Here is a 24022-nt window from a genome sequence, read left to right on the forward strand (position 1 = left end):
TATTCGGTTAATCGATTAAATGCCTTTCCTCTGGAGTTCGGAGTTTTTAAAGTCTGCTCCCCGTTCAGGAGATCGCAGCAGCACACAGCGTGCGAGGCCCTGCCCCCACCTCCACCCCGCCCCCGAGCAGCCCCCTGCCCCCAAAACTGTCTTTCACCGCTCCCAATCCCATCCGACACCTCCCCGGCCCCGAAAACTCCCCACCTCCAACACCCCCGCCCCAACCCCTTCTGGACTGGACACCAACAAGACTGCCTTTGTGGGGTAAGTCTCCAAATAGCGTGTACACATGCGCGCGCGCGCACGCACACACACACACACACCAACCTTTTGACAGGTTCCACCTTTGCCCTATACAGGACAATGTTGGAGAGATTATGTGGGGAAGGGGAGTTTAGGGTACATCCCTGTTTAGAACTCCAGGGGAAGTGTGGGGAGAGGGGGAGGTCAGTCATTTGGAGATGGTGCCTGTTTAATCACTGTAAACAAAAGACACGATCGCTGTTGGAAACACGTCTTTGATGTAATGTTTCCATCAGGACCTCAAGATCTCCTTTGGATAATCCGATTTTTGGATAATTGGTATTCAGATAATCGAGGTTCCTCTGTATTTAAAAACAAAGAATATGTGGATAAATGCATGATGTGGGGGTGCCGGTGTTGGACTAGAGTGGACAAAGTCAAAAATCACACCGGATTATACTCAAACAGGTTTATTTGAAATTGCACGCTTTCAGAGCCCGTACGCGTTCCTTGGGCAGCTAGTGAGAGAGAATACATCTGACACAGAATTTATAAGTAAAAGATCAAAGCATCATACAATTTATGCAAATATGTTGAATAAACCTACATGGCTATTAAGTCTTTAATCAGTTAGAATGGAGGTGCAGGTTTCGATTGATTAACATGTGAATCCCAGAATTTCTTTCAGGTCACCGCCCCAAGATAACTTCACGTTTTATCAAAATAAAGGTGACACCTCAGGTCAGACAATGCATTTTATGTGTGAGGTCATGTTTCAAGTTTGTTTGTATCTCAGCCTGGAGTTAGACTGGTTTTATTTGCAAAGTAGGAATTTATAAAATGCCACATTGAGTGACTGTCAACAGATCTCATGCTTTTTTGAACAAAATAGAACGTATCTGCAAATGCAAATTCACTACATAGAAGTAAATGTGTGTGTGTGTGCGTGTGAGTGACTGTCGACAGATCATGTGCTTTTTTGAAAATAGAATGTATCTGCACATGCAAATTCACTACATAGAAGTAAATGTGTGTGTGTGTGTGTGTGTGTGTGTGTGTGAGAGAGAGAGAGAGAGAGAGAGACTGCGCGCGTGCTCTTGAGAGACTGAGTGTGAGAGAGTACATGTGAGAGAGCATGCAAGTGAGTGTGTGCGAGAACATGTGTGCACGAGTGTGAGGGGTTATATGCCTGTGACAGAATGTGAGTGCAAGTTTGTGTCGACGTTTGCATAACTTGTATGACTCTTTGATCTTTTCCTTATAAATTCTAACCCGGTGTAATGTGACTTTTGACTTTGTGAAAATGCAGGAAGATTAGATTAAAATAGAAGATCGGACATAATCTTATTGAAAGATGGAGCAAGCTTGAAGGTCTGAATTATCTGTTCTTAGGTGTAATAAAAATGTTATTACTAGGTTGGAAGAAAGTAGTTAAAACAGCAAGTTCCGGGATTATTTAGTTCCATTAATTTTTCTTATTCATTCGCAGGACATGGGCATCACTGGTGAGGCCAGCATTTAATGTACATCTAAACTGCCCTCGAAAGGATGACATCAATCACTTTCTTGGTAATGACATGGCCTGCTAGATGATTCTGGGTGTATTTAAGAGTCAACTACATTATTGTGGATCCGGAGTTACACTTGAACCTCACATGACAAGGACATCAAGAAAGGGACATTAATAAACCAAATAGCTTATTTTACAAGTCTCCACTCCTGATACTAACATTAGAACATAGAACATAGAACAATACAGCACAGAACAGGCCCTTTGGCCCTCAATGTTGCGTCGACCTGTGAACTATTCTCAGCTCGTCCCCCTACACTATCCCAAATTCATCCAAGTGCTTATCTAAGGATTGTTTAAATCTCCCTCATGTGGCTGATTGGCTACATTAGCAGGTAGGGCATTCCACGCCCTCACCACTCTCTGTGTAAAGAACCTGCCTCTGACATCTGTCTTAAATCAATTACCCCTCAATTTGTAGTTATGTCCCCTTGTACACGCTGACGTCATCATCCTAGGAAAAAGACTTTCACTGTCTACCCGATCTAATCCTCTGACCATCTTGTATGTCTCTATCAAATCCCCTCTTAGCCTTCTTCTTGCAATGAAAACAGGTTCAAGTCTCTCAGCCTTTCCTCATAAGACCTTCCCTCCAGACCAGGCAACATCCTGGTAAATCTCCTCTGCACCTTTTCCAATGCTTTCACATCCTTCCCGAAATATGGGGACCAGAAATTTACACAATATTCCAAGTGTGGGCACACCAGCGTTGCAGCATGATATTGCGGTTCTAGAACTCAATCCCTCTACAATTGAGACCTAACACACCATATGCCTTCTTAATAGCACTATACACCTGGGTGGCAACTTTCAGGGATTTATGTACATGGACTCCAAAATCCCTCTGCACATCCACACTACCAAGTATCTTTCCATCAACCCAGTACTCTGCCTTCCTGTTATTCTTCCCAAAGTGCATCACCTCACATTTAGCTGCATTGAACTCCATTTGCCACCTCTCAGCCCAATTCTGCAGTTTATCCAAGTCCCCCTGCAACCTGTAACATTTTTCCACACTGTCCACTACTCCACTGACTTTAGTGTCATCTGCAAATTTACTAATCCATCCACCTATGCCTGTGTCTAAGTCATTTATAAAAGATGACAAACCGCAGTGGTCCCAAAACAGATCCTTTTGGCACACCACTAGTAACCGGACTCCAGGCTGAATATTTTCCATCAAACACCACTCACTGCCTTCTTTCAGAAAGCCAGTTTCTAATCCAAACTGCTAAATCACCCTCAATTCCTCTGCATTTTCTCCAACAACCTACCATGTGGAACCTTATCAAAGGCTTGACTGAAGTCCATGTATACCACGTCAACTGCCCTACCCTCATCTACATGCTTGGTCACCTTCTCAAAAAACCCAATGAGGTTTGTGAGACAAGACCTGCCCTTGACGAAACCATGTTGACTATCTGAAATCAAATTGTTGCTTGCTAGATGATTATAAATCTTATCTCTTATAATCCTTTACAAAATCTTTCCTATAGCAGAAGGAAGGCTCACCAGTCTATAATTACCTGGGTCATCTCTACTGCCCTTCTTGAACAAGGGCACAACATTTGCAATCCTCCAGTCCTCTGGTACAAAACCTGCAGACAATGACGACTCAAATATCAAAGCCAAAAGCTCTACTATCTCCTCCCGAGTTTCCCAGAGAATCCTCTGATAAATCCCATCCGGCCCAGGGGACTTGTCTACTCTCACTCCTTCTAGAATTGATAACATCTGTTCGTAACTAACCTCGATCCTTTCTAGTCTAATATCTCATCCCTCATTCTGCTCCTCAGCAATATTCTCCTTTTCCTGAGTGAAAACCAATGAGAAATGTTCGTTTAGCACCTCTCCGATCTCCACAGGGTCCACACTCAACTTCCCACTTCTGTCTTTGATTGACCCTATTCCTACCCTAATCATCCTTTTATTCCTCACATACCTTTAGAAAGCTTTAGGGCTCTCCTTTATTCTATTTGCTAAAGACTGCTCGCGTCCTCTCTTTGCTCTTCTTAGCTCTCTCTTTAAATCCTTCCTAGCTGATCTGTAACTCTTCATCACCTCATCTGAACCATCTTGCCTCATCAGCACATAAGTCTCCTTCTTCTTCGTAACAAGAGATGCAATTTCTGTAGTAAACCATGGTTCCTCTACCTTATCACTTCCTCCCTGCCTGACAAGGACTTACCGAAAAGGACGTGCAATATCTGTTCCTTAAACCAGCTCCACATTTCCATTGTCTGCATCCCCTGCATTTTGCTACTCCATTCTATGCATCCTAACTCTTGCCTAATCGCATTATAATTTCCCTTGCCCCATAGATAATTCTTGACCTGTGGCATGTACCTATCCCTTTCCATCGCTGAACTAAATGTAACTGAATTACAATCATTCTCTCCAACGTGCTCACCTACAACTAAATCAAACACCTGGCCTGGTTCATTACCAAGCACCAGATCCAGTGTGGCCTCTCCTCTTGTCGGCCCTTCGACATACTGTGTCAGGAAACCCTCCTGTACACATTGGACAAAAACTGATCCATCCGACATACTGGAGTTACAGCATTTCCAGTCAAGGTTGGGAAGTTGAAGTCTCCCATAATGACCATCCTGTTCCTTTCACTCCTACCCAGAATAATTTTGCTAATCCTCTCTTCCACCTCCCTGGAACTCTGCGGAGGCCGATAAAAAAACTCCAAGCAGTGTGACCTCTCCTCTCCTGTTTCTAACCTTCAGCCCACACTACCTCAGTAGACGAGTCCTCATCAAAAGTTCTCTCTGCCACCGTTATACTATCCTTGACTAACAAGGCCACGCCTCCCCCTCTTTTACCACCTCACCAGTTCTTAATGAAAGATCTAAACCCTGGCACCTGCAACATCCATTCCTCACCCTGTTCTATCCATGTCTCCGAAATGGCCACAACATCGAAGTCCCAGGTGCCTATCCATGCTGCAAGCTCACCTACCTTATTTTGGATACTTCTGGCGTTGAAGTAAACACACTTCATACCAGCACATTCCTGTGACCTTGAAATCCTGTCCCTGACCTTCCTACTCTCATCCTCCTGTGCACTGCAACTACACCCCCAGTTCCCATCCCCCTACTGAGCTAGTTTAAACCTACCCAAATAGCACCAGCAAATTTCCCACCCAGGATATTAGTATCCCTCTGGTTCAAGTGAAGACCGTCCTGTTTGTACAAGTCCCACCTTCCCCAGAATGAGCCCCAATTATCCAAGAACCTGAAACCCTCCCTTCTGCACCATCCTTGCAGCCATGTGTTCAGCTGATATCTCTCCCTATTCCTTGCCTCGCTATCACGTGGCACATTCTATTCTAGATTTAACTAATTAACAGAAGTTAAATTCCCCAGCTTCTTTAGTGAGGTTTTAAATCCTGTGTCCAAATCATCATACTATTATTCAATAAGGGAATGAAGGATAAACCAGAAATGTCAGGCAAGTCAGTGTCCAAATCATCATACTATTATTCAATAAGGGAATGAAGGATAAACCAGAAATGTCAGGCAAGTCAGTACAACCACAGTGGTGGGGAAACTATCAGAAGCAATCCTAAGGAACAGAATTAATGCAAACTTGGAGAGGTAGATATTAAGCAAGTCAGTATGGTTTTGTTAAGGGGAGGTCATTTCTGACCAACTTGATTTAAATTTTCAAAGGGGTAACCAGGCTGTAGATGAAGGTAATGCATTTAATGTAATCCATTTAGATGTCTGCAATTCCTTTGATGAGATCGAGCAAGGGAGAATTATAGTGAAGGTAAGAGCCCATGGGATCCAAGGAAAGTGGTTAATTGGATCCAGAACTGGTGAGTGGCAAGAAGCAGATGGCGGTGGTTGAGGGGTGTTTTTGTGACTAGAAGCCAGTCTGTAGTGAGGTTCTGCATGAATCAGTATTGAGGCCTTTGCTGTTTGTGGTATATATAAACAACTTAGATTTGAATGTAGGAATATATTTAACAGATATTTGTTGGAACTTCAATTCTGTGACTGTGCACCTTGTAGATGGACTGCAGCAACTCACCAGAGCTCTTTTCATAGAACCTTCTAAACCCACAACCACTACCTCTCAGAAGGACAAACTTGAATGTAGCAAGTTTGCAGATCACCCCAAATTTGGAGGTGTAGTGGACAGCGAAGAAAGTTACCTCAGATTACAACGGGATCTTGGTTAGATAAGCCGACGGACTGAGGAGTGGCAGATGGAGTTTAACTTAGATAAATGTGAGGTGCTGCACTTTGGAAAGGCAAATTAGAGCAGGACTGATCCACTTAATGATAAGGTCATGGGGAGTGTTGCTGAACAAGAGACCTTGGAGTGCAGGTTCATAGTTTCTTGAAAGTGGAGTTGCAGGTAGATGGGATAGTGAAGGTGGTGTTTTGTATGCTTTACTTTATTGGTCAGAACATTGAGTATAGGAGTTCGGAAGTCATGTTGTGGCTGCACAGGACATTGGTTAGGCCACTTTTGGAGTATTGTGGGCAATTCTGGTCTCCCTCCTATCAGAAGGATATTGTGAAACTTGAAAGGATTCAGAAAAGATTTACAAGGATGTTGCCAGGGTTGGAGGATTTGAGCTACAGGGAGAGACTGAACAGGCTGGGCCTATTTTCTGTGGAGCTTTGGAGGCTGAGGGGTGACCTTATAGAGGTTTGTAAAATCATGAGGGGCATGGAAAGGGTAAATAGACTAGGTCTTTTCCCTGGGGTGAGGGAGTCCAGAACTAGAGGGCATAGGTTTACTGTGAGAGGGGAAAGATTTAAAAGGGGCGTAAGGGGCAACCTTTTCATGCAGAGGGTGGTGTGTGCATGGAATGAGCTGCCAGTGGAAGTGGTGGAGGTTGGTACAATTACAACAATTAAAAGGATGGGTATATGAATAGAAAGTGTTTAGAGGGCTATGGGCCAAGTGCTGGCAAGTGGGACTAGATTGGGTTAGGCTATCTGGTTGACATGGATGAGTTGAACTGAAGGGTCTGTTCCCATGCTGGACATCTCTAGGACTCTATGATTCTAAATGTGAGGTGGCGCAAACAAGGAAGGTAATGCATGATGAACAGTAGGACATTGGGAAGCACAAAGGATCAGAAGAACTTGGTGTGCATATCCATTAATCTCTTAAGATAGCAGCATCAATAGATAAAGTGGTTAAGAAGGCACATGGGATATTTGCCTTTATGAGATAGAGCAGAGAGTTTAAGAGCAGAGAAGTTAGCTGGAACTCTATGAAATATTGGTTAGGCCACAGCTAGAATATTGTGTGCAGTTCTGGCATCCATATCTTAGGAGGGATGGAACTGCATTGATAAGGGTGTAGAAGAGATTTACCAGGATGTTGCCTTGGCTGCAAGTTTTAGATAGGAGGAGAGACTGTTTACTCTGAAGTTGTTTTCCTTAGAGCAGAAGAGACTGGAGGAGGGTGGGTGGGGGTGCCATGATTGAGATGTTAAAAAAAAAAGAGTATGAGAGCCATAGGCAGGGTAGACAAGAAGAAACCTCTTTCTTGGTGGCGGGATCAATGACCAAGAGGGATGGATTTAAGGTAAGGTGAAGGAGGTTTAGAAGGGAATCAAGGAAAATGGTTTTGACTGTTAGAGTGGTGGGAATTTGAAACTCACTGCCTGCAAGGGTGGTAGAAACCACCATAGCATTTAATAAGTATTTATATGTATAGGATTAGATAGTTAGGTGATTATTTTTTGACCAGCCTCGATGGGTGATTCGATGGGGGTGAACAGTCTTTTTCTCTGCTGTAGATCTCTGTGATTTTATTATTGGATTGGGTCAGTGGATGACAATCCATGACTATAACTATCATGCTACTTTTCTCTACCAGTGTGGGAAGCTGATTTTCCTTATTGATGTATTCACGGTTTATTATATAATTGTCCAGTTAGCTACTGAAATGCAACATCTGTTTGATATTGGAGTTAGAGCATTTACAATATTGAATGTTTACTCTTGTAGTTAATAGGATTTAGTAATAATAAACACAGGAACATCAGAAAATTCCCAAATTAATGTTAATATATTTATTCATATACTATATAACTAATTGAACTAAAAGATTAGCCATTTTTAAACTTTAAATTTTGAACGGTTGTTTCAGTTAAGGAATAAGACGCACAGATCCCAATTTTCCTTCTAATTGGTAGTAAAGATGACTGGCTGTGCTTTTCCAGCACCACACTCTTCAACTCTATAACTCACTTTCTCCTGGTCCTAAAGATTGTATTGTTACAAAATTCTCATATTAGAACTTATAGCTTTCTCTGCGAGCAATGAGTAGGTAACTAAAATGAGTCACTTATGAGTTGAAGTCATTTCTAGCAGATTAATAGTGGTAGCAAGGCTCTTGTGAGACATCTCATCAAAAACCTTTCAAAGTGCACTCAAATCTTCCAGTTAGGATGAGAAATCCTTTTTCTGGCTCCAGTCAGACATAAGATTTCACATTTTTTTGATTTTTCTGAGTAACCTTCCGATGAAAGATCCTTCAGGATCAATTCAGTGCAGGAATCCTCAGCGGAAGCAGCAAAGACCATTTGCACAGAACTTAAAACTCCTTTTTATGGCCTTAGCCTACTTTTTTTGGTTTACTAGAGGCTTTGAATATTCCAAAGTTTCTTTGCAGAGCTACAAAGGCAGGAGTGTAAAGAGATAGGGCAGATATGGCTGGTGGATAAAGTATTTAAAGGATCGGGTGAATAGGTAGGTTGGGGTTGAGGGGGATGTCAGTCTGGTTTGGGGCATTGTTCAGGCAGTTGTAGTGAGAGTTGGGATGTCAGTGAGAGTAAACTTTTTTTTCTTTATTCATTTGCATTGTTGACTATATTAGCATTAATTGCCCATTCCAAATTGCCCAGAAGGTAGTTAAGAGTCAACCATGTTGCTATAGGCCTGGAGTTACTTGGTAAGGATGGCTGGTTTCCTTCACTAGAAGTTATGAGTGAACCAAATGGGTTTCTATGACAATCAACTGTGGTCACATGGTCACCACTAGGTCAGTTCTTTATTCCAGATGTTTATTGAATTCAAATGTTACCATCTGCCATAGTGGGATTCAAACCCACGTCCCCAGAGCATTAGCCTGTGATTTTGGCTTGTTAGCCCAATGGCATTGCCGTTACATTGCTTCTGATTTATCCTTCCCCTCTTGAAAAAGGGCTTATCTGATGTTCTTTGTTACTGACAGTAGAGAGAGGTGGAAAATATTCAATCTTTTGCTAGATGAATCATAAGGAAAAGATTTAGTTGACTACTTTATATATAGTGATAAGAAAGTGATTGTAATCACATACCTGTTGCTCCGGGAAAGTCCTGACTGTCCATAGCCACTGGATGAGACCTTCTGCTGAAGAATCTGTCTATTGGTCAAATGAAGTTGAGGCTTTTGTCTTGGCAAAATGGTCTCAATGTGGTTGTGGTTTAAGTAAAGCACCTTCATAATAAGCAAAATATTAATTGTCAAGACTTCAGTTTTGTTAATGTACTTATTTACCAGGTCCTTGTTTTTTCAGTTGGTCTCTAGGAGGTACACAAGAGAACCATAGAACACACCTGATAATGAAGAAAAATATCTATGACTTGTATTTCAGTAATAAGAAGATTAGTTTCCTAGTTTATTTTTCTGTGAAATACCCATTCCCTGTGAAGAACATCACAAAGCATGAGTGCAGACCTGTTTTATAGCATCCTATTTTGGTAACTCTAGCATTTTAAACGCTAACCTTGGGATTACAGAGTTACCTCTGAAACTGCAATAGAAGAGGACCTATAGGTGAGAGATGGAGCTTCCTACCACATTTTTCAGTTGGATTGTTGGCTGCCTGTTCCAATACAGAGTTGCCCACCCAGAAGGAAATGCCGATACAACTTGGAAATTATAGAACCCAGCCAAAATTGTCTTGAATATCTTAACATGGAACTCCAGTTCAGACCATACTGTTGCTGTCATTTCCAATTTTTACCATTTTTAAAATTTTTATTTCTTCTCGGTAAGAAAATGGCTTCACAATTGCCCTCTGAATTTCCAACTTCAGTTTTCATAGTAACCCCTGAACACGTCAAAGATGATTAAAAACAGTGTAAACACAGAAAAGATGTTCCCAATGACTGGAGAGTTCAGAACCAAGGGTCGCAATCTAAGGATATAGAATAGACCACTTAGGATTGAGAGTGGTGAGCCCATGGAATTCTCTGCCACAGAAAGCAGTAAACATTTTGAATGTTTTCAAGAAGGAGTTAGATAGAGTTCTTAGTGCTGAAGTGATCAAAGGCTATGGGAAGAAAACAGCAGGGTTCTAGAACCATGACTATAATGAAAAGCAAAGCAAGCCGATGTGCTGAATGATCTATTCCCACTCCGAATTTCTATGTTGCTATGAAGAATTTTTAAAAAAATTGTCCCTGGTTCCTGAGGAATTTTGTTTTATTAGTAGCAAGAAAGTGCAAATTCTAGATCTTCACTACATAGCTGTTATTTCCATTTCATCAATGTTATGTCCTACTAGAGGGCAGTTCTACAGACCAATTTAATTGCTTAGGATAGGAAATTCTGGCAATCTTGGGGCTGGACATGCTGCTAGAAAAAAATATACCTGTGGCATTCAGTGGATAGCAGTTAACATGATCAGTATTATAAGTACACTAAAATGATTAAAGGATATTTAATTGCACCTGCCTATGAATTTTGATTAGCGCCTATTTACCATTGAAATAGGGTCATTCAGCACAGAAGACTCCCTTTGGCCCATTGACCTATCTATATTAAACCCTTTTTCCAGCATTTGGCCCATGCCTTGAATGTTATGACATTGAGTGTCCAAATACTGCAACAATATGTTCTAACTTAATGCATATGTTGATCAGTCCAGTGTAATGATAGTTACAGTAAAGATGGCTAAACACAAAGTGTTGTACGTAATTTACGTACCTTAGATAAATAAATATACTGACTCAAATATGGAACAGAAGTGACTGGGTAGTATATCAACATCACTATTTATAACTTGATTTTTTTTCAAAATCTTGCAGTAAATTATCTAAATAGAGAAAAAAATATTTTTAGAAGACTCACTTTGACACGAGGGAGATAGACAAGACCACTGAAGGATGTAAGATTGTTGCGTTCCAAATTGATTCTTTGTAAACGTCCAAATTTCTCAGAAGGTCCAAGATCTACAGATCTGTTAAGAAGTATAAGTAATTGACACTAAATAATGATACTTATGCATTTGCTATTGCAACTGTTGCTACTTTTTAACTTTTCAATTAAATCTTTGTATTTCTTAATATTTGATGAAATGATCACAGGATTACAAGAGAAATAGGCCTTTATATCCAATTAATCCATGTTGGTGTTAATGTTCTGTATTAACAACTTTGCTAATCTCATGCATCCATCTTGTTTCCATATTCTTTTATTTTCATTTCCTTCAATGTATGAAAATAACATATTTAATGTTGTAGCAATAATGGCCAATTAAAGGGTGAATGCTGTAAGACTTCAGATCAACCCATTTCCTATTTTTACCTGTATGTTAAACCCCTTTCATAACTGTTCACAATTTTTTAGTCATAATTATTTGTAGTCTTAGTAACTTGGGTGTTAGTTTTTATTACTGATTTGTCATAGCATTTGTAAGTATATACTCAATTGTAGAGGGCTTTTGACAATACTGCTTGCAGTGGACAGACAAAGTGCTGTTGAAAGGAAGAGGGCAATAATGACAGAAGTCATTTACAAACAGATGGACAAGAAGTAAAACAATGTCTTATTTCTGATTTGAACACTTGCAAAAACATGTTTTTTTTCATCTTGACCTGATAAGATAAAAACTAATAATATTCCTATTTAAGAATGCGTTGGATAAGAAGGGCTGAAGTTGTTTGTTCTAATCAGGAATGAAAATTGTAAGATCTAGTTTAGAAGCAATGTACCTTTGTTTTGCAATCTTGTACATCGCCTATTAATTTAAATGCACGGTACCTTTATTTTCTTTTGCACATCTATTTTACATCTGCAGTCAAGTTCTACATTCAAGGTGTAATTTTTGTGTAACCATATTGCTGGAATACTGCATAGCCTAGCACCTTAGGGAGCAGTAGTTCAGAATCCTACTTCTTCAGCAAAGATAGCAAGGTCATTGAACCTCTAAGCATTAATCTGCTGACTGGCCACCTGTCTTCAATGGTTCACTGCTAACAGCACTTCAAAATTTCTAGACCGATTCCATCAGGGCCCTCTGTGCTGTATCTGAAAATCTTAGGCTCTCACAACAGTTGTTTCAGGCATGTCTGAATTTACAATGGTGCTTTATCTTGTCAATCAACAAATGTTTGACACGCCCTTAAGTGGAAATAAGCTGCCTGTAAAGGGAATCATAGGTAAGTCATTGTCAGACTCCAGTTAGGCAAGTTGCCAATGAACCATGTAAGAAGTATTGGCAACCTGACTATTCAATATTAATGACACAAGGCCTAACTTTATACTTTATGGTGGTAATGTGTTCAGGTGCAGGCTGAGTATGCAGTGCCAGTTCTAAACTTCAAAATGTCTTACGTATCATTGACTCAGGGCAAACTGAAACCTTACATTTTTGGGCATTGCACCTTAGGAAAGAATTATTGGTCTAGGAGTATAAATTTACCAAAGTATCTAGGTTTTTGAATGATTAACAGTAAAGGAGAGGTGACACAAACTTGAATGTATTCTCTGGAATGTAGAAGATTAAAGGCTGATTTGAACAAAGTTTTAAGACATTAAAGAGAACAAAGCGGATTAAAATGCACCTACACGTTCTTTCTGTTGTACAAATGCGATAGATTAGTTGAAACTATTGTGACTATTTGGGGAATCTACGATTTGAAGGCATTGTCCAAAAACTAGAGCCATGCTTTTCAGCAGTAAAATTAAGAAACACTTCTTTATGTAAAGCACAATAAAAGTTTGGAACTCACAATATCAAGTGGCAATTGATGGTAATTTTAAATTAATTTGCAGTGGATACATTTTTGGTAGCCATAGGTATCACAAAGGAATATAGAACAAAACCAATTGTATACATTCAGGTTACAGATCAACCATGATCTCCGCGAATGGTTTTGTAGTGAATGGAACGGTGGCCAGCTGAATCTCATTTACTATGAAATCCTTGATTGAAGTTGTTTGTCTGGGCCAGTCCAGGGAGCCATGGCTGGCAGTTTATGGACAGCAGATTTAGAATCTCCTAGTTTAGGGATCTGATTGTCTGCTAGCTGGGCCACAGTCAGTATGTACTGTTAATCTGGAACAATCAGGAAAGCCCTGGCTGATTGATCTAAACAGGAGATTCAGAGTCTTCTCAATTTAGGGGACCGACTCTGTGCTAGCTGGGTCACAGTCAGTGTGTTACTGCTGCTGTTGATTTCTGCTTTTTTTGTGGAGAAACCTGATTCCTGGACTGGCTGAATTATTAGGTGAGCACTTGCTGCATCATGGAGTTCGGGAGTAGACCAAACCCCTGTGAGTTAATTGCACCTTTACAATGAACTGTGCTCCTGTGAGTGGGCCTGGTTCTCTATGGATGGGCCAGGACCCTATGGAGACTGAACACCTGTGTGCTGTGGGGTGTGCATTTGTCGCCTTCAGGAGTGGACTCTGCAGTTTGGAGTGAGCTTCATTTCTGACAATGCACTTTGCCTACTGGAGTGGACTCCACATTTTGAAGAGAACTGTTTATGGTAATGGACTCTGTGTACCAGAAAGGACTTTGTTTGTTTGTTGACAATTGACACTGTCTTGTTGCTTGTTGGGGTTACCACCTGCACTATTTTGTGTGTCCCTGGGTCTGGCAGGCCTCACTGTGAGCTGAGAGGCTCATAGGTTGTTCTGAAAGTTGTCATCCCGAGAGCAGGAGGGTGGGTAGGCCGTCCTGTGAACCTGAAGGTGGGTAGGCTGTCCTGATGCCGGTTGCCCTGAGAGCCGGAAGGTGAGTAGGCAATTCTGAGCGCTGTCGTCCCAAGAAGGGGTAACCAGGATGGGCTGTCCTAGAGGTATTCGGAAGGTGTCAGAGCGGCAGAGAGCCAGAAGGTCTGTAGGGGCAGGCCAAGATCTGGAAGGCTCGTCATCCCAGGGAAAGGGATGGGCTATCCTAGAGGTGACCAAAAGGTGTGTCATGGCAGTCCACAGGCCGGATGGCGCGTCAGGGTGGACGAGAGCCAAATGGTACATAGGGGCAAACTAAGAGCCGGAAGGTGGGTAGGCCGTCCTCAGCACTGTCACCCTGGGCAGGTATGGGGGTGGGCTGTCCTAGAGGTGGCCGGAAGGTGTGAAGAGCGGTTAGGGAAGCTAGAAGGTGTGTAGGCTGTCCTGACCACTGTCGTCCTGGGGTGGTTGAGGTAGCAGGACGAGCTGTCCTTGAGGTGGCTGGAAGGTATCAGGACAGTCCGACAGCCGGAAAGGGCGTAGGGGCAGGTTGTCTTGTAGAGTGGTTGGAAGGTGGGAGGGATGGGTGAGTTGTTGGGGATCTCTATTTTATACACTGTTTATGTAATTGGATTGCTTTATACATATTTGTCATTGTTACTGTTTTGTGGTGACTGAAACTGGGATTTGAGGTTTGTCCACATTTCCCTGAAAACTGGTTGAACAGTAGGGTTTGGGGCCTGGCTTTGCTGCTCCTCTCCCTTGTAAAATTGCTGCTTCATTGTATAGAGCTGTTAATGTTAACTGTTTTGTAAACTGTATTGTTTAATACAAAATAAACAGGAGATTTAGAATCTCTGAAGTTCAGGGAACTGACTGTGCTGGCTGGGCCATAAACTCAGTGTTACAACTGTTGCTGGTTTTTGTTTTTTTTGAGGCGGGGGGGAGGGGTAGACAATTACCTGATTCCTGAACTGGCTGAACTATAAAACCCAATTTGTTAACTGGTATTCCATTCTTGAGGACTGATTTCTAAACTGCCTGATCCATACAGTCAATGTGTTTCAGGTGTAACTCAGTTCTCATTAGGGAACTGTTGTTTCACTAGCTGGTTACAGCCTGTACATTGTTCTTTCCTCAAAGTAAAAGAGTAATGTTGATTTTGTGGCAGGGTTTAGCCCTTGATTCTGGTTCTGTTTTTGAAAGTGTTTTCTCTTTTTTGGTGTTTGGACTGAGCCCTTGTGAGAAAACACATCTTTCTAGGTGAGCTGTTCTTGTGGGTAGGCGTGGCCCTTTGTCGGTGGATTAGGCCTCTGTAAAGACTGAACACCTGTGTGTGTGCTGGGAGGTCAGAATTTGCTGTGTCCTGGAGTTTGGGAGTGGACCAAACCCTTGAGTTACTGCACCTTCACAATGTATTATGTTCCTGTGAGTAGGCCTGGTTGTCTGTCGATAAACCAGGCTTCTGTGGAGACTGAACACTTGTGTGTGTGCTGTGAAGTATGCATTTGCTGCCTTCAGGAGTGGACTGTGACAATACATTTTGCATATTGGAATGGACTCTGCTCCTGGGAATAGACTCTGCATTTTGAAGAGAACCATTTATGATAATGGACTCTTAATACCAGAAAGGACTGTTTGTTGGTAATTGACTCTGTGTTGTTGCTTGGTGGATTTTTCACCTGCACTGTCTTGAGTGTCCCCCTGGGTCTGGCAGGCCTCGCTGTGAGGTGAGGGACTTGTAGGTCATCCTGCAAATTGGAGGCTAAGTATGCCATCCTGTGATGCAGATTACAAAATTCTGTCAAATGTAATCGCCAACCGGGTCAGGTCTGCTCTAGGGGCGGTGATTCACCCTGACCAAACCTGTGCTGTGCCGGGCAGGAAGATCGCTGAGAGTCTCGCACTCCTCAGGGATACGATTGCCTACGTGCAGGACAGAGGGTTGGACACCTGCCTGATCAGCCTGGACCAGGAGAAAGCCTTTGACAGGATATCACACACGTATATGAGAGATGTTCTCTCCAAAATGGGCTTTGGGGAGGGAATCTGCAATTGGATCAGACTGCTCTACACCAACATTGTCAGTGCAGTCTCAATCAACGGGTGGGAATCCGATAGCTTCCCAGTCAGATCTGGAGTCAGGCAGGGCTGCCCCCTCTCTCCTGCCTTGTTTGTGTGCTGCATAGAGCCATTTGCCGAGTCCATCAGGAAGGATGAGAGCCTGAGAGGGGTGACTATTCCTGGCAGCGGGGGCCTGCAGGTTAAGGCCTCCCTGTACATGGATGACGTCGCCGTTTTCTGCTCGGATCTGCTGTCCGTGCGCAGACTCATGTGCATTTGTGACCAGTTCGAACGGGCCTCGGGGGCCAAGGTAAACCGAGGCAAGAGCGAGGCCATGCTCTTCGGGAACTGGGCCGACCAATCCTTGATTCCCTTCACCTGAAGGTGCTGTGTATTTGGTTCGGAGGGGCTGGGGCGTGTGCCAAGTCTTGGGAGGAGTGTATCAGCAAAGTGAGGCAGAAACTGGGCAGATGAAAGCTACGGTCGCTCTCCATCATGGGGAAAAAACCTGGTCATCAGGTGTGAGGCACTGTCATTGCTATTATACGTGGCACAGGTCTGGCCTATTCCCAGAACCTGTGCCGCTGCAGTCACCCGGGCCATCTTCTAGTTTATATGGAGGTCAAAGATGGACAGGGTCCGAAGGGACTCACTGTATAAAGATCAGGGCAATGGAGGAAAAAATACACCCAATGCCACCCTCACCCTGATGGCCACCTTTGTGTGTGGCTGCATCAAGCTGTGCGTGGATCCCCGGTACGCAAACACCACGTGTCACTACGTACTGAGGTTCTACCTGTCCTCCGTGTTGCGAAGGATGGGCCTGGCCTCGCTGCTGCGGAACGCTCCGCGTAGTTGGACCGTTCCGTATCACCTGTCCTTCATGGAGAAGTTTATAAAGAAAAACATCTTTGACCACAAGTCCATCAGGAAGTGGTCAGCACGTAGTGTCCTTGAGACCCTTCGGGAAAAGGAGAGGGCGGATCCTATCGAGCGGTTCCCTGAGCAGACTGTCAAAGCCATTTGGCAGAATGCCTCATCGCCAGAACTTTCCAACAAGCACCAAGACATGGCTTGGCTGGTGGTGAGAAGGGCTCTGCCTGTGAGATCCTTTATGCACGCCTGGACTCTCAGCCGCACCGCACGCTGCCCTCGAAGCGGCTGCAGGGGGGACGAGACTATCACACACCTCCTTCTGGAATGTGCCTATGCAGAGGAAGTCTGGAGAGGAATGCAGTGGTGTTTGTCGAGGTTCGTCCCGAGCAGTGCCGTGACGCGGGACTCCGTGCTCTACGGTCTGTTCCTCGGGACGCACACCGAGACGAACATCAACTGTGCCTGGAGGATCATCAACTCGGTGAAGGACGCTCTCTGGGTGGTCCGAAACCTGCTGATCTTCCAGCTGAAGGAGTTGACCCCGACTGAGTGTTGCAGACTGGCACATTCCATGGTCCAGGACTACGTGTTGAGGGACGCGCTGAAGCTTGGGGCAGCTGTCGCCAAGGCGCGGTGGGGAAAGACCACTGTGTAAAGTCTGCCTGCCTAACTAAGAACAGGGGGCCCATGCAGTCATTTGGGCTCTGCTGACGCCTCAGCTAATTATATGGGCATATGATCAAAAAATATACAGACCTGTATAAAAATGATAAGTTTTGATCTCTGTATGTACATGTTTACAATGTATGGCATGACCAATTGTACAGACCATCAAATTATTTTATGAATAAAGTATATTTTTGAAATAAAAAAAAATCCTGTGCACCGGAAGTTGGGTAGGCTGTCCCAAAAGCTGGAAGGTGGGTAGGGCACCCTGATGCCAGTCGCCCTGAACGCCAGAAGATGGGTACGCTGTTGTCAGCACTGTTGTCCCAAGAAGGGGTAATCTGGATGGGCAGTCCTAGAGGTGGTCAGAAGCTGTGTCAGTGACCAAGAGCCAGAAGACGCATAGGACAGGCCGAGATCCGGAAGGGCTTGTAGGCTGCCCTGAGCAAAGTCGTCCCAGGAAAGGGGATGGGTTGTCCTAGAGGTGGCTGGATGGTGTCTCAAGGCAGTCCACAAGCTGGATGGCACATTGTGGTGGGTGAGAGCCAGATGGTACATAGGGGCAGCCCGAGAGCCGGAAGGCAGGTAGGCCATCCTCCGTGCTGTCACCCCAGGCAGGTAGCAGGGCGGGCTGTCCTAGAGGTTGCCAGAAGGTGAAGGGCAGTTAGGGAAGTCAGAAGGTGATGGGATTGGGGAAACAAGATGGGCTGTCCTAGAAGTGACAGGGCGGAAGGGGCGTAAGGGGCAGGCTGTCTTAGAGTGACCGGAAGATGGGAGGGATGGGTGGATTGCTGGGGGGGGTCTGTATTCTATGCACTATTTTTAATCTAATTGGACTGTCTTGTACGTATTTGTTGCTGTTTTATGATGACTGAAAGTGGGATTTGAGGTTTGTCCTCATTACTCTGAAAACTGGTTGAACAGTAGGGTTTGGGGCCTGGCTTTGCTACTCCTCTCCCTTGTAGATTGCTATTTTTCTGTACACAGCTGTTAATGTTAACTATTTTGTAAACTGTATTGCTTAATAAAAAAAGACAGATTTAGAATCTCCCCAGTTTAGGGGAATGACTCTTTGCTGGCTGGGCCACAGTCAATGTATTGCTGCTGCTGTTTGTATTTTGGTTTTTTTTTTGGAGGAAACCTGATTCCTGAACTGGCTGAATTATTAGTTGTTAACCAGTATTCCTTTTTATTGAGGATTGGTTTTTAAACTGCCTGATCTACGGTTAATGTGTTTCTGGTGTAACTCAGTTCTCCATTAGGGAACTGTTGTTTCACTGGCTGGTTACAGCCTGTGTGTTACTCTGTTTTCTCCTCAAAGTAGGAGAAAAATGTTGACTTTTATGGGAGGGTTTAGCCCTTACATTTTGACTTTTTGTTTTTTGTAGTGTTTTCACTTTTTGGTGTTTGGGCTGAGCCCCTGTGAGAAAATGCACCTTTCCAGATGAGCTATTCCTATGGGTAGGCCTGGCCCTTTGGTAGATGAGGTCTCTGTAAAGAATGAACACGTGTGTGCTGGGAGGTGAGCATTTGCTGCGTCCTGGAGTGGGCCAAAAGGTGAGTTAACTGCACCTTTACAATGTACTGTGCTCCTGTGAATGGGCCTGGTTCTCTAGGGATGGACCAGGACTCTATGGAAACTGAACACCTGTGTGCTGTGGGGTTGCATTTGCTGCCTTCAGGAGTGGACTCTGACCTCTATTGTGGACTGTTTTTAGCAACAGACTCTGCAGTTTGGAGTGGACCTAATTTCTGACAATGCACTTTGTATACTGGAGTGGACTCTGTTCCTGGGAATGGACTCTACATTTTGAAGAAAATTGTTTATGGTAATGGACTCTGTACCACAAGAGACTCAGTGTGTTGATAATTGATTGTCTTGTTGTTTGTTGGATTTATTACCTGCACTGTTGTATGTGTCCCTGGGTCTGGCAGGCCTTGCTGTGAGCTGGAAGGCTCATAGGTTGTTCTGAGAGCTGGAGGGTGGGTAGACTGTCCTGAGAACCTGAAGGCATACTTACACTACAGGTGAAAGTGAGGACTGTAGATGCTGGAGATCACAGTCAAGATTGGAGTGGTACTGGAAAGGCACAGCAGGTCCTTGGATGCTGCCTGACCTGCTGTGCTTTTCTAGCACCACTCTAATCTTGATACTTACACTACATAGAATAGAGTGATTCAAGATAGCTACACTCAACTACCTTCTGAAGGGCATTTTAAAAGCTAGTCAGGCCAATGAGGCCCACATGCTATGAAAGAAAAAAAAATTCATACGGTTTAACAATATTTTAATATCCAACCTGAACTTTTTATTAAGTACAAGACAAACTGGAATGAAACCTTGGTTTGAGTAACTTGATGAGGGCAAGGGGGAGGGGAGAAAAGGGTGGCATGGAAAAGTGTGGGGTGGAGAGGGAAAGGCAGACAGGAAAACTATCAAACTGAAATCTGTGGATTCTATTTACTTTACAATTAAAACATATCTTCTGAAGACTAGTTGGCAGAATTTATCATCATTCTAGAGATGGGGCAGGGTCACATGTTAAACCATAAGGAAAGGCAGTAGTTGGAGTTCTATTGTCTTTCAACTGCCATGCAATCTCACTAGTGGGAGGCAAGCCCCTTCCCTCCATATGGCCAAGTAAGTCACCTAAATGACTAAGTGCCTACTCCTGCCTGCACTCACATTTTACCTGCAATGGTGGCCCACTGCCACAGGGAAACTACCAGTTAACCTTTCAATGGACTCGAGGGCACCTTCCTAGTCATAGCATCATACAGCACGGAAACAGGCCTTTTGGTCCAACTTGTCCATGTTGACCAAACTAAACTAGTCCCATTTGTCTGCATTTGGCCCATACCCCTCTAAAGCTTTGCTATTTACGTAACTGTCCAAATATCTTAAATGTCATAACTTTCCATGCATCTATCACTTCCTCTAGCAGTTCATTCCACATACAAACCATCCACTGTTTGAAAAGGTTGCTCAAGTCCCATTTAAATCTTCCTCCTTTCATCTTAAAAATATACCCTCTAATTTTGAACTCCCCTATCCTATGGAATGATCTTTGCTGTTCACCTTATCTATGCCCCTCATGGTTTTATAAACCCCCTATAAGGTCACCCCTTAACCTCCTACACTCCAGTGTAAATGTCCCAACCTATCCAGCCTCTCATTATAACTCAAACCCTCAGTCTCCGTAACATTATTGTAAATCATTTCTTCACCCTCTAAAATGTAATAATATCCTTCCTATAGCAGGATGTCCAGAACTGTAGACAGTACTCCAAAAGTGACCTCACAAACATCCTGTACAACCATAACATGACATCCCAACTCCTATGCTCAATAATCTGAGCAATGAAGCAATGCCTTCTTTCAGGCACATTTTGGTCCTGAGAGGACCATTCTCATCAGTAATGGGCCTTTTGCTCTCCTCTCCCCATCCCCACTATCTCAGTTCACGCCTGTCTGTCTGATAGGACTCAGTGGTCCCAGATTCTAATTATTGAGTTGAATGGCTGTCATTCCATGACACCCGAATCTTCCAGGTGCAGTTTCCACACTACTCGTTGTGGTGCTGAGTTCTCAGGCCTTCAATTCACTGGCAGCTCTTGGGGTGAGTAATCAATTGGTTCTGTGCCATATTTAAAATGTGATCTTGAGTGCTGCAGAGCACCAAAATGGAGTTGACCCTCTCCTCGTGTTTCTTGGGCTGTTGGCAATAGCCATCACTGGATCAAAATTCTGCCCATGTCTTTAATGTGATATTTTGCAACAATATTTTCCTCTCCGGCCAGCAAAAGTATTTTAAATGTGCTAACCATATTTCATAAATTATATGTACTTTATTGTTTATTTATGTGATTGCTTTGTGACAATTCTCCCATTCATCATAGAACTTTTTGGCTGGTACAGTTGAGAATATTCAAAACTTGAAGCATTTAATAACTTGACTTAAAACAGAATTATGGTATAATTTTAATGTTGACTTACCACAAGAAATATTTAAGCAAGTCATTATAATTATTAGACTTTACCTGATTGCAGATTCTGGCATCTCCAACTTTAAAATTTCTGAAAAGTTTGAATGCCCCAGTCTCTCTGTAACCATATCAGCGGTTAATCTACCACCAAACACATCTTTTGCATTTTCAGATTCTGCTGGTTCCTGCATACAAATGCAAAACTTGAGATTTTAAAGGGCCCCAACATTTTCAGGTAGAAAATTAAAATGTAAAATACACCTGCAAATTACTTTATAATTGTGGTTTATTACAGATCTCAGAGGGACTGAATTGTTCTGGCAACATAAGCTTTTACAATGATGGACAATACGGCTGCAACAGTAGTGAAAATACTGCTGAGGGAATTAATTCCATGATACGGACTCTCAGACTATTAGCTCAGATAATGGACCGCACTTTGTGGCCAAAATTAACCAGGGGATTTGCAGGGAACTAGCGTTAAAACAACAATTCCACCGTAACCACTACCCAAAGGTGGCTGGAGTGGTGGAACAGGCAAACGGCACCCTAAAATACAAGTTGGCAAAGCTAAAACAGGAATCAGGCCTAAGTTGGATGAATGGCCTCCCTCTCGCCCTGTTCCACATGAGGGTTACTGTTCTAGCAAGACCAGCCTGTCTCTTGCTGAGGTTTACGGGAAGCCCATGAGGACTTTATGGGTACCTGGGAGACTCCAACAACCACCCCCACCCCCAGGTACCCATCCCCACCACGAGAGTCTAGATATGAACACTCTAGATATGACAGGAGGTGGGGGCGTACCGACAGGAGCTAACCAAAACTCTCCAGTTTCCATTCGCAGGGACACCAGGCTTGCAAAGAAAGCGACGATCTGCCTGAAGGAGACTACCCTGCTGCTGAACTGGGGGACTTCATCCTGATAAAGGCCTAGGAACAAAAGAAGGTGGGACCAAGATGGAAAGGACCATTACAGGTGCTGCTAACCACTCCCATGGCTGTGAAAGTACAAGGCCGTCCCTGGTGGATACACAGAACCAACTGCAAAGAGTCAGAGTGGAAGTAGACAACAACTAAGGACAACGATGTTTTCCATACTTGTGACTTTGGGAGAAGGAACCTTGAGAATAGATGGATCTCAAATTGACTGCCTGCAGCAATATTCCTTTTTGCACCTAGCCTAACAGACTGCCCGCTAACAGGGAGAGACACCTGCTGCTGGGTATGTGCCCCCCAATTGGTGGAGGAATCCCTTTGTGGCCCTTACCTTTTTGATGGCACAAACTGGCCGAATCACTACTGTGTCGAAGCTCCTCTGATGACCTTGCTAACACCAATAACGCACAAGAGTCAGCAGGGTATAACCTGACATCATTCAGGGGCTGGTATCACCCTAATTACAACCAATCCCATAGACACCCCCCCCCCCCCCCCCCCCCCCACCTCCTTGTAGTTCTCAACAACGCCATGGCCTAAACCATTTGTTTCAGGTGGGAGGCGAAACTCACCAAAGGCACTTATGTGGGAATGAGTGAATGCTCCTTTACCATCCCCTGGGCCAAACCTATTCGAACTTAATAGAACAGAACCTCATGCCACCTCTGGAATAATCCTGCTCCCAGGCTGGGTGGGGGCACTGGTTTATAACGGTACATATTTCATTAGCAGGTTGAAAGATTGGGAGGGATCGTGCTACCTGGGGTATGTTGTACCTCGCATTTGAGTTTTGGGCAACCTGCCCTCATTTGAGTTCCAGAAGGTCCCTCGCCAAGTTCTTCACCTGAGTAGGTATGATCAAAAGGAGGGTGTTCTGTCTGCATTGTATCTTAGAAATAGAACCTAATGGAGCCACACATGTGGATTCCCCTGTAACCCCAGATGGAGGAATTTGCCCTTTCCAGACAAGACTGATAGTCCTGGCCACAACCCTGTTAAAATGCCTCCTGCTCCCATTGTCTTTCTTCCCCTCCATATTAGCATAGGTATGTGAATCTCCCATTTACTAAAAGAAGAACCCTTCTGCCTTAATCTCTTCCCATCAACACATAATCATAAACAATACGATATTCTGTAATCAATTTACATGTTATCGCAGGACATTGACATTCATCAAGCTTTGCAAATTCATAATTATCTACTTTAAACTATGTAATGACAAGCGCCCATGTGACTGATATGCTTTAGTCTAATTCCTATAAAATATACTGTCTCTGTGTTTAAGGTAGAGATTTGCGAAGAAGAGTCACTACAAGTAGACACTTGGCTACTTTAGGGACTCTTTGAATCTCTCACCGGCTGTGCGATAATAAAGTTACTGCTTTTGTACAGAAAACTTGTGTCGTCTGGATTTGTGGAACAAAATAGACATCAACAATACTGGATCAGTTAATTTTAAATCTGAGACTTCTGTTAAGCAAAAGTATGGGACAAAGCAGGTATATGGAGTTAGGCCACAGATCAGCCATGATCTCTCTAAATAGTGGAATGGGCTCAAGGGGCTGAATGTACTACTCATGTTCTGATATTTCTAATTCAAACAGTACCAAAGCCTGAATGACATTAAGTTTGAACAATGGTTTCAGCATGAATACACACAGAAGTTAGAAAACATTTCAGACAGAACAAATTACTGAAGATGCCACAGTGTTAATGGCTTGGATAGAGATGAATTTATGTACAAGAAAACAT

The 24022-nt window shown here is 43.4% G+C and overlaps 1 protein-coding gene across 6 annotated transcripts in view; it reads right to left on the reverse strand.

The window, feature by feature from the left end:
- Positions 1-24022, reverse strand: part of lrrc9 (leucine rich repeat containing 9) — a 237547-nt gene that overhangs the window by 37729 nt on the left and 175796 nt on the right. For all 6 annotated transcript variants that reach the window (XR_015757872.1, XM_087989715.1, XM_043697264.2 and 3 more), the window contains 3 exons: positions 21389-21519; positions 10913-11021; positions 9135-9274 (listed from right to left, as the gene is read on the reverse strand). Coding sequence is in view for 5 of the 6 variants with exons in the window: in XM_087989715.1 (XP_087845841.1) it covers positions 9135-9274; positions 10913-11021; positions 21389-21519 (380 nt within the window). In the remaining variant the exon portion in view is untranslated. The remainder of the gene's footprint in view (positions 1-9134; positions 9275-10912; positions 11022-21388; positions 21520-24022) is intronic.

Source organism: Chiloscyllium plagiosum, unplaced genomic scaffold (genome assembly GCF_037043375.1).
Source record: "Chiloscyllium plagiosum isolate Xiang-an unplaced genomic scaffold, Cpla_swu_hap1 HiC_scaffold_8, whole genome shotgun sequence".
Taxonomy (NCBI): Eukaryota; Metazoa; Chordata; class Chondrichthyes; order Orectolobiformes; family Hemiscylliidae; genus Chiloscyllium; species Chiloscyllium plagiosum.